At 41.3% G+C, this 12,129-nt stretch overlaps 1 protein-coding gene across 1 annotated transcript in view; it reads left to right on the forward strand.

Annotated features, from left to right (window-relative positions):
• The first annotated feature begins 4,232 nt into the window (after window positions 1–4,232).
• LOC115158359 (ephrin type-B receptor 1) overlaps window positions 4,233–12,129 on the forward strand; it is a 203,742-nt gene continuing 195,845 nt past the window's right edge. Inside the window, exon 1 of the mRNA XM_029707199.1 lies at window positions 4,233–4,549. Within this exon, the coding sequence (XP_029563059.1) occupies window positions 4,492–4,549 (58 nt within the window). The 5' untranslated portion in view covers window positions 4,233–4,491. The remainder of the gene's footprint in view (window positions 4,550–12,129) is intronic.

The following is a 12,129-nucleotide window of genomic DNA, read 5'->3' on the forward strand; positions in this document are numbered from 1 at the left end:
ACAAATCAGAATATTTTATATTTGGGATTCTTCAAAATAGCCACTCTTTGCCTTGATGACAGCTTTGCACACTCTTGGCATTCTCTAAACCAGCTTCATGAGGTAGTCACCTGGAATGCATTTCAATTAACAGGTGTGCCTTGATAAAAGTTAATTTGTGGAATTTCTTTCCTTCTTAATGCATTTGAGCCAATCAGTTGTGTTGTGACAAGGTAGGGGGGTATACAGAAGATAGCCCTATTTGGTAAAAGACCAAGTCCATTTTATGGCAAGAACAGCTCAAATAAGCAAAGACAAACAGTCCATCATTTCTTTAAGACATGAAGGTCAGTCAAAAAGGAAAATTTCAAGAACTTTAAAAGTTTCTTCAAGCGCAGTCGCAAAAACCATCAAGCGCTATGATGAAACTGGCTTTCATGAGGACCGCCACAGGAATGGATGACCCAGAGTCATCAACTGTTCAGAGGAGATGTGTGAATCAGGCCTTCATGGTCAAATTGTTGTAAAGAAACCACTACTAAAGGACACCAATTAGAACAAGAGACTTGCTTGGGCCAAGAAACACGAGAAATTTGAGATTTTTGGTTCCAACCGCCGTATCTTTGTGAGACGTGGTGTGGGTGAACGGATAATCTCCGCATATGTATTTCCCACCGTAAAGCATGGAGGAGGAGGTGTTATGCTGTGGAGGTGCTTTGCTGGTGACACTGTCAGTGATTTATTTAGAATTCAAGGCACAATTAACCAGCATGGCTACCACAGCCTTCTGCAGCGATACACCATCCCATCTGGTTTGGGCTTAGTGGGACTTATTGGGACTATCATTTATTTTTCAACAGGACAATGACTCAACATACCTCCAGGCTGTGTAAGGGCTATTAAACCAATAAGGAGCGTGATGGAGTGCTGCATCAGATGACCTGACCTCCACAATCCCCTGACCTCAACCAAATTGAGATGGTTTGGGATGAATCGGATCGCAGAGTGAAGGAAAAGCAGCCAACAAGTGCTAAGCATACTGTATATGGGAACTCCTTCAAGGCAGTTGGAAAAGCATTGCAGGTGAAGCTGTTTGAGGGAATGCCAAGAGTGTGGCAAAGGCAAATCAAGGCAAAGGGTGGCTATTTGAAGAATCTCAAATATAAAATGTATTTTGATTTAACCCTTTTTTGGTTAATACATGATTCCATATGTGTTATTTTATAGTTTTGATGTTTTCACTATTATTCTACAATGAGGAAATAGTAAAAATAAAGAAAAACCCTTGAATGAGTAGGTGTTCTAAAACTTTTGACTGGTAATCTGTGTGTGTGTGTGTGTGTGTATATGTATATGTGTATATATATATATATATATGTATATGTATATATATATATGTATGTGTATATATATATATGTATGTATATATATATGTATGTATGTATGTGTGTATATCTTTATCCTAGAGGAATATCTGAATTTACATTTTAGCAAGACAATAACCCAAAACAAGGCCAAATCTACACTGGGGTTGCTTACCAAGAAGACAGTGAATTTTCTTGTGTGTTTTGACTTAAATCTGCTTGAAATTTATGGCAAAACTTGAAAATAGTTGTCTAGCAATGATCAACAACCAATATGAAAGAATTATGGGTAAATATTAGAGACTCACAGCTATAATCGCTGCCAACAGTGATTATAACATGTATTGACTTAGGGGTGTGAAAACTTATGTAAATTAGATATTTCTCTAATTTTCATTACATTTGCAAAAATGTCTACAAACATGTTTTCATTTATCATTATGGGGTATTGTCTGTAGATTGGTGAGGGAAAATACATACATTTAATCTATTTTAAATTCAGGCTGTAACACAACAAAATGTGGAATAAGTCAAGGGGAATGAATACTATCTGAAAGCACTGTACAGAGCTTCTGTCCCTGTGCCTCCTTTACCCTTGGTTAGCCACATTGGTTAGCTCCCGCTCAGCCCAGTCAAAGCTCTTATCTGTCTTGGCACCCCAATCATGTAACTAGCTTCCCCCTGAAGCTAGGACAGCAGAGTCCCTGCCCATCTTCTGAAAACATTTCAAACCCTACCTCTTCAAAGAGCATCTTAAATAATCCCACAGCACCCCTGGAACCCCCTTATAAATTGCCTTTTGTGAAATTACACTAAGACTTGCCCCCACCCACTTGCACTGACTTTGCTGATAAAATGTAATTGCTATGACAGATATGTGGTTGTCCCACCTAATTATCTTAAGATGAATGCACTAACTGAAAGTTGCTCTGGATGAGAGCGTCTGCTAAATGACTAAAGTATAAATGTTGGGCTGATAGCTATATCGTGTGTGTGTGTGTGTGCACACAGGGGTGTGGTATGTACATGTGTGTGTATTTCTGTTTAGGGGGTGCATCCCTGTGTGTTTACATGTAGCTTTATGTAGGACTGGGCGTATAAGTCTTTTTCATTTCTGCCATCCAAAGATGTATGCGCGGCAGTTCAGCCAGCTCCAGAGAGTCGGCACAGGGCTGTAATTGGAAGTAGAGCAAGTGAGCGGAGCTGCTGTATTGATAAGAGCGTATCAGGCTCCGTCAGCAGGCCCTGTGTCCGCCACGCTTCCCTAGGGAGGGGAGGAGGAGCTGTGAGTCTGCCATCTGTTGGAGCAGGCGCCTCACTATGGGGAGGCGGGGAGGCAGGGAGGCAGGGAGGCATGGGGGTGGGTTGGTGCAGGCAGTCTGCAAATATATACACGTACATGTAATAGCTGCAGATCTGGCTGCCAATTAAGGTATAAATGTAATGGGAGCATGTGTGAGGAGTGCTAATGAAGACAAGCGGGCAAACTAATATAACAGCACCGTGTGTGTGTGTGTGTGTGTGTGTGTGTGTGTGTGTGTGTGTGTGTGTGTGTGTGTGTGTGTGTGTGTGTGTGTGTGTGTGTGTGTGTGTGTGTGTGTGTGTGTGTGTGTGTGTGTGTGTGTGGAGGGTTTCGCTACCTAGTTGGGTGTGAGGGGGCAGAGCCGCGACTGTTGGCACACACCCTGCCTACATTATTGTATGGCCTGTCTGTCTGGGGCCTGCCTGGGCTGTTGAGTATCAGACTGTTGACTTCTCCACCCTCAATTAGGCAGACAGTAATATTAGTATTTCATAAGTGAGGATAGCAAAGATGTTGTATATTCCATGTAATGGGAGATACCATTTTGTACATAAGATGTACATGGGAACTAAATGGAGCCACAATTTAATATGGGGCGGCAGGTAGCCTAGTGGTTAGAGCGTTGGGACAGTAAGCGAAAGGTTGCTGGATCGATTCCCCGAGCTGACAAGGTAACAATCTGTTGTTCTTCCACTGAACAAGGCAGTTAGGCATTGTAAATTAGAATTTGTTCTTGCCTGGTTAAATAATATTAAATAGTGAATACACATTATGTAAACATAAATTTAACACTAGTAGCCTATCCATTTAGACACAATTTCTTCATACTACCCAAATGACTATCTGAAATGAACTACATATTACCATATTCGTTTAATTTGATTCTAGAACACAGCACCAAGTACAGTGAATGAAGTGCAACACAATGAATATTCATATTTACAACAAACTACTTTCAACGTGTTAGTATAGAGGACATCAATACAAACCATTTCATAGGCTTACAGTGTGTCACTTCAATGCACATGTTAAAAGTTGTTATGCAGTGCCATGATGACACAGTAATGGTCTGTTGTTAGAATAGACTCTTACATCTGCCATATGCTCCTGCAGAACATAAACCATTCATAAATCTACGAGCCTACTTAATCAACTAGGTGGTCGATCGTAAATGATGGCAGATATACGTTTTTTGATTCTGTCGTTGTCCTGCATGTGATGGGTTTAATTCCCATCAAATAGAGATATTACAGGTGACAATTCAGTATATCACCATGGGCTATGGAAATAGCTTTCGTGACTATGCATAGCCATAAAACACCATGGACTGCTTAGATTTATGGAATAGCATGATAAATAAATGGTAAAATGCAATCACATTATCGCTGTATTGAAATTCATCTGATGAGAAACACCTATTAGGTGAAGCTGTGCATGCAGTGCTTTATCTGGACCACTAGTCGTTGCTCTTTCCCTGCAGTACGATTGGATGGCAAAGCAAGGGACTTTTCAGTAGTTTAAAAATGTTAGTAGGAATCTGAGCGGGTGCTCTGTTGCGATTGGTTTGAGATGCGCTATCTTCTTTTCGTGATTGGTCACGAGGTGTTAAAGGGGTGTGAGAAGTGCTGTTGAGGGAACGGGGGCCAAGGTCTATCTCTCATCCCGCTTCACTTATCCCCTACATGCCTCATCCTCCAAGTAACCTACTAGGTTTTCATACACTGCGTACAGTACGGTTTGAAATGTGATTCAACATACGCACTGCTGGAATACTATTCTGTGGCAGCTAAAGGATTTGTGTTTACACCTTTTAAAAGGGGAGAGGAAAGGCAGACCACTTTTGCCATGCCAGCGGATTTGTTAGTGGTTTTATGCGTGATTACTACGGTTTACGCAGTGGAAGGTAAATTATTTGAGTTTCTCTCTTTTTAGCTGTGATATTCTATTGCTATGTGTGCACGTATGTGAACGCAATATGGTGCATTAACAGTGTTGTTGTAAGCGCATGGGTGTATTCGTTTCTAAATGTATGGAAAGCAATTAGGATCTTGGATGGGATAAGTTTGGAACTGGTTCCGTGGCGCCTCTCGGATTGATTCAGGCAGAGGTACCCAGGGTCGAGGGTGGGTGTACCACTGCCACTACGATGGTGGATGTGCAGTTTTGGGTCATGTATTCCCTTCAATAATTCGACTACAAGAGCATTGAATCAATGTATTATTGATTCATATTATATATATATATATATATATATATATATCATTGTTGCTTTATGACGCGTTCATGTCGCGTCCAAACTTGGGACCTCCGTGTTAAAAGGAACGTATGTTATTTGTGTAGAGCTTCCTATTGGTTGATTCTGATACCGCCCATGTGTGGAACTCGGGCTCCGACTCTTTCTCCTAGGTTAGCAAGTCCGAAATTCCCGAGTTTCGGGACATTACCTAAACGCTGCATTAGGTTAATTGCTTCAATTAAGATATTCCACGATTTCTTCCAATCATTTAATGCCGCTGGACAATTAAATACAAATTCAACTATACATAGGCCTAAATCCCCAAGTATTTACAGCAATATTATTTGATAGGACATTACCTCCCAAACATATAGGCTAGTGGAGGAGATGAGGGAAGCCTGCGACACCCAGTCCCCGGCACCCTGGTGTATACAGTCAGTCAGTGCGCCACAGAATATTCCTTTCAGGTCATGTTTTAGATATAAGGTGACAGGCAGTGAACCTATACTAATTTATTTTGCCATTTCCTCCTAAACCTCCATAAATTATGACTTAATTGAATCTCTTTTTACTTGATGTGAAGCTGTCCCTCTAGAAGCTATAGAGAAGGTCAAGGTCTCTCCTAAATGCTGTCTGTTCGAAATAATAATGAGAAGTTCTGTATGGAGGTTTGTTCCTCTCATGTCCATTTTTGTCTCCGGATTTCGACAAAATATTTGAAAGGTGGATTTTGTCTGTATGTATCTTTTTGAATAGGCTACTCGGACAGAATCCACAGGTTGGCTGGTCTCATGAGGTGTATTGCTATTATATCCCCAGACGCGACCCATAACGCATCCTCCGCTATGGCTGCGATGAATAGCCTAGCCAACGTGCGTCAGTGAACGCAATGACAGGCAGTTGATCGAATGCCCTTGTTTCATGTTTTCATGTTTTCTTACTGAGGTTTTTTGTAGATGAGATACACCATGTAAAAAAAAAACTATCAAATGTTTCATCTTTGATTTGACCAGCTTGTTGGTGATGATAAGATACATATTGTATCTTATCATCACCAACAAGCTGGTCAAATAACAAGGGCAGGTAACAAGGTTTTGGAAATGCAAAATGGTTACCTATTTAACCTGTACTTGGTATAATAATACATGGGATTTAAAGCGCCTTTCAAGAAACTAAAGGACACTTTAAAGCAAGAGAGTAAAAATCAAAACAAGGATTAAATAAAAACAAATAAAGCTACAAATCCCCATAATATGTGGACTAGGGGTGACTGGTCATATAGTGAGGACCCTCACCCTTTGCCTGGCGGTGACAATAACCTGGCTAATAAAATCAAAGGACATTTTATGTGCTACGTGCTTCGTAAACAACAGGTATAGACTAACAGTGAAATGGTTACTTATGGTCCATTCCCAACAATGCGGAGAGAAAGAAAATAGAGAAATAATAGAAAAGTAAAAAACGTGGTAATAATAAATACACAATGAGTAACGATACCTTTCCTATATACACTGGGTACTAGTAACGAGTCGATGTGCAGGGGTACTAGGTAATTGAGGTAGGTATGTACATATAACTAGGACTAAAGTGACAGATAATAAACAGTAGCAGCAGCGTTATGATATGAGTCAAAAAAGCGCTAGAAGATCAAGCAGATTGCGTTCTTCATTTCACCTGTCACATTATTTTACATTATGAAGTTTACTGTAGTTCCCCAGAACAGTTGAGCCAGTCACGCGTTTGTTCGTAAATAGCACAACGGGAGAAAGTGGGAGCTTGTGAGTCCTTAAAGATGTATAGTTATCGGCGAGTTTCTGTTGTGCTGCGCACATGAGGTGATGAAGTTACACTTGTATGCAATTCACTACTAAATGTTTGCCATCATATCTTATAACGGCATTCTGCCAGAAGTGAAAGAGCTCTGAATGAGATATCTCTACAGTTGCCATTATTTCTCTGCTAGCGTTTCTTCTCTCCTCAGTTCTTCAACCCGGTGCTCCATGTACACATGCTGCTCTTCCTTCAGAAAAGCATACATCAAAACTTTGTTCATTTCAACAATTTCTGTCTTTCACTTTCGATTGTAAATGTCCACACTCTCCGAAAATGACATTCGGTAGCTACTACTGTAGCTATGCTTGTATGTATGAGTCTTTGCAATTCGTTTGTTAGTTTCGTTCGTTAGCATTTAGCTAACAACATCATGTGATTTTGCTATTAGTTTGTGCAAATGTTGTTAGCATTCTGGTTATAGAAGCCCAATGGGATTGTCTTGCGTTTTTTGAGTGCCCCTGTGTGCTATGCCGGTAATACCGTAAATCCCATAATGAGAGAAGAACGGTATGATGATTTGAAAATCGGGATACCACCCAAGCCTAGTGTTGGTGTGTTTGGACCAGTGGCAGTCTGTACCGTTTAAGATGGAGGATGATTCTTTTTTTAATTAACATGGTCTTACTTCTATTACAGCATATTGGATGACTGTCATTCATATTACATTCACTCAGCTCAATGTAACATCGACAGGTTTAGGCTTACTACATGATACAAAATGTTTGTCTGTACCCATCATGAGGTTGCTACAACCTAGCTTATGAATAAAAGTTTACAATGTAGGTGCACAGGTCTAGAGAATTTTGAGTAATCAGACAGTGACACATTCAATACCGCCTTGCACACCCTTGCCTGCATCTAGCTGATCTAGGGTGTAATCATTAGTCCAACAGTTGCAAACAAGTGTTTCTATTGGATAAATTCATTTATACCTGTTCCGCTTGCCTCCATTTAAGACATTCTTTTCAACAGAATCACAATCATACGGCACTTTTATGCCAGACACATAAAAACAGCTTGTTGTATTTATAATTCATTCCTGCATCTATCTATGCGCTCTCCTCCTCTCACCTTTTCCCTTCGCTTGTGGACTTCAGTGCACAACACATCAGCTGTCTGTGACCAGGCGAACAAACCTTTCCAAGCCAAACCTTCATATCATGGCCACTAACCTCTACACACAGTCTACATTGTTGTCATGTTAAAGTCAGCATAGTTACTAGAACTAACACATTAGTAAACCCGCTACAGTGTAGTCAGCAGCAATCAGTTTAGCACTTACACTGGCAGTCCCAGTGGCAATACATTAATAATACCAAAAGCTTACCTTGACTCCGAAGAGTTCCAGTGTTGGATAGCCATAGCCAGCTAGCTAACATGGCATTCCTCTGTTTGAGCTGGGTGTTTGAGTAGGCTAAACTAGCTAGCTGAATTTGTCACTAGCTAAGTAAGTGAAAACAAATATGCTTAGAAATATCTATTTTTCTGCTCCTTACTTTTGGAAGATATTAATTTGTTCAAAATGGTTCAACGATTGTTTTTCTTTGAGTCAACTACTCAACACATTTTATGCACTGTAGTGCTAGCTAGCTGTAGTTTATGCTTTCAGTACTAGATTCATTCTCTGATCCTTTGATTGGGTGGACAACATGTAAGTTCATGCTGCAAGAGCGCTGATAAGTTGGGGGACGTCCTCCAGAAGTTGTCATGATTACAGTGTAAGTCTATGGAAGAGGGTGAAGACCATGAGCCTACTAGGTTTTGTTATGAAGTCAATGTACCCAGAGAAGGACAGAAGCTAGCTGTCCACTGGCTATACCATCGCTCTACGTTAGAGTGCTGCGGAGGCTACTGTAGATCTTAATTTCAAAACAATGTTTTTTATAAATTATTTGGTGACGTGAATATATTTAGTATAGTTTTATCTGAAAAGGATAACTGTTTTTTAATGTTTCACTATTTAGATTTTTATGAAATTCACTCAGGATGGTCCTGCTCGGAGGAGCCTCCACTGGTTTGGACCATATGTGATGTGGACACAGAGGAACTTGAAGCTCTCAACCTGCTCCACTACAGCCCCGTCGATGTGGATGGGGGCGTGCTTGGCCCCCCGTTTCCTGTAGTCCATGATCAGCTCCTTTTGTCTTGCTCAGGTTGAGGGAGAATTTGTTGTCATGTCACCACACTACCAGGTATCTGACCTCCTCCCTAAAGGACAGCGGTTCCCAAACTAGGGGTCGTGAAAATGGGGTCCTGGGAGAATTTCCAAAATTCTGGAGAAAACAAATATATACAAAAAATATATAAATTATAATATCGTCGTTGTATCTCAATCATTGTAATGTGGTTAACCTTAACAATCCCCCCCAAAAAATCTAAAAGATCAAATTCAATTAAAGAGCGCTCTTAGATTATGGGAAAAAGCCTCACTTGACCGTTGCACTTGAATCATTCCCACGTTGAATGGCTAGGCCCGCTACGCTATGAAACCACACACTATTGCAGAGACTTTGATATTACTGGATGCAACTGATATGGTGAAAACAATGTATGGGGAGAAAGACGCACAAACTCACATCAATAGCTTTGTCAGATTACACTGTTAAATGAAGAATTCATGCTATTGCTAGCAATCAAGAGAGAACTCTGACTGAACGACTCAAACTCCCCAGCTTATGGTCTCCAAATGGACGTTAGCTGTGAGGGCCGAGATGTCCATGCATTGACTTTTGTTCACTTTACATGTCAGGGGATGCTATTCACAAGGACATATTATTCTGTCTCACGATTCCCGAGCATGAAATGGCACAGGGGATGTTCAGTGTGCTGCGTGGCTATATTGATGAGGAACAGATTCCATGGGATCAAATGGTGGGCTTTTGCATAGATGGGGCAGGCCTCTGCACTCTAGTTATGAATAGGTCTCTCTCTGCCATATGGACGCATTGTATGATACACCGAGAGCAACTGGCGGCAAAAGAGCTGAGCGCAGAAATCAGAAATATACTGCAGCAGGTAGCTTCGATTGTAAACTACATCAAACCAAATCCACTGTACACACCTGTTCACAAAACTATGTGTAGATATGGGATCAGAGCATGACAATGTTCTTTTTCACACCGAGGCCTGGTGGTTATCGAGGGGGAGCATTGGAAAGATTTTTCGCATTGAGAGAGGAACTGTTGTCATTCACAATGGATGTAAAAAAGCCCAGACTTGGTTGAGTTTTTGTGTAATGAAAAGAAAATGTCTCCTTGCATATTTTGGGAACTGAACCCAAGCATGCAGTGGAAATACAAAAGCATTGTGACCAAATCAGTGGATTCAGAGGAGATAATTATTTTTGGAGAGAGTCTTTCAAAAGCGAATCATGCCCCCTTCCCTCAGCTGTGCATCAGTAAGTGTCCCACACAAGTGATGACTGCTCACCTCCAACGCTTGGAAGAGCACATTGGGACCTACGTCCCAATCCGTTTGACTGTGATCCTGGCTCAGTTGACATGCCGGTAAGTGAAATCGAACACCTACAGAGGAATTTTGGTTCCTGACTCAAAAGGAATATTACACTGCTGTCTCCCTCTGGGCATTAATGCAGTGTTCAAAACAACCGGGAACTGGGAACTCATCTCAGACTTCTGACTTCAGTGCGTTCAAGAAAACGGGGATTTATGAAGCCGGTGATTGATGTGATAAACTCCATAATGTCATCAGATGAATCCCGGAACATATTCCAGTCTGTGCTAGCTAAACAGTCCTGTAGTTCAACAGCCGCTTCATCTATGGGCCAGCCCCGATAGAGGACTGCTTAGCTCGCCTATTAGTGGCTAGGCCCCATGAATGAGATGACCCCTGTTAAGGCAGGCATTGTCAAAAAATATCCACAGCTATCCATAAACAATGCCAATTAGTAAATTGCCTTGACCTTATTAATGAGCTGGCCCATGCTTTGGCTTTGCCCTACATTGGGTATGGTGTGGCCAATCAGGCCAATCCTTCAGTAGGACTTCCTCTAAGCCAGCCTCTCAGTGCCCTAATTGAAAGCAGGGTCTATTGCAGGTAAATTGCTGCCTAATGAACTGGGCGATTAAGTCATTTAACAAGAATCTGTTTATGGGAAACAACGTTATAGTGATGATTAGAGTCCAGATCATTCTTCTCGCAACCTTACAACAGCCGGTGTGCTGCTCTCTGCTTCACTTCATTCTCTTCTTACCATACCATTAGGTATTCAGTTATCTTCTCTCTCCCTCCGTGCTCTTCTTTCATTCTCTATGCACAGCTAATTGTGTGAATATTTCAACTGTCCTCTGAATTCAGACCGAGACCAAAACCCAAACATTCAACTGCTCTGTTCTAATCAGCACTGTGTTTTAATGAGTCTTTTCCTTGTCATCTTTCTTCATTTCTCTTTTCATATTTTGCTCTATTCACCCCCTCCCCCCACCCTTTTCATTGTATCCACATATTTCTCCCACTAACTGTCTGTTTCTATTGTACTAATTTTCCCCTTTTCTCTCATGGTCCCTCTATCACCCTGTGTTTTAATGAGCTACATTTAAGACATTCATTATTACCAAGCCTTAAATAAATTGACCATATCCCCTAGCCTGTTAAGGCAGGCCTGGAAGTTAGAGGCTGCATTATCTTAACTCTCTCTGAAAAACTCAAACCCTTCACCAATGGTCTAAGAAGAAGGATAGGGAAGCGAGAGGATTAGGAAGGAAAATAATTGTGGTGTCGGCTGTTAGAAAAGGGATAGAGAGGAGAGAATGAAAGAGGTAGTGACTTAGTGAGGGATGTGGAGTATGTAAGTTACTGAGTGAATGGTGGTGGCGGTGCTAGGGTGGCATTGGGGGCCCCTCACTTCCTCCCCTAATGAAAGAGGCCCCTAGGCCTGGTTTCCATTGGAAATAGTGTGGTTAGCATAAGGGTACATGTCCGTACAAAGAATCATTGTTATGTCTGCGTGGACCTGCTCCAGGGCCTTGTCTCTCTCTCTCTCTCTCTCTCTCTCTCTCTCTCTCTCTCTCTCTCTCTCTCTCTCTCTCTCTCTCTCTCTCTCTCTCTCTCATATTCAATTAATATTAAACTCAATTCATGCTTATGGAAAAAAATATACACTATATACATACAAAAGTGGACACCCCTTCAAATTAGTGGATTCGGCTTTTTCAACCACACTCGTTGCTGACAGGTGTATAAAATTGAGCACACAGCCATGCAATCTCTATAGACAAACATTGACAGTAGAATGGTCTTACTGAAGACCTCAGTGACTTTCGTCATTGCACTGTCATAGGATGCCGCCTTTCCAACAAGTCAGTTCATCAAATTTCTGCCCTGCTAGAGCTGCCCCGGTCAACTGTAAGTGATGTTATTGTGAAGTGGAAACGTTGAGGAGCAACAACGGCTCT

This window comes from Salmo trutta, chromosome 22, assembly GCF_901001165.1.
Source record: "Salmo trutta chromosome 22, fSalTru1.1, whole genome shotgun sequence".
NCBI lineage: Eukaryota > Metazoa > Chordata > Actinopteri > Salmoniformes > Salmonidae > Salmo > Salmo trutta.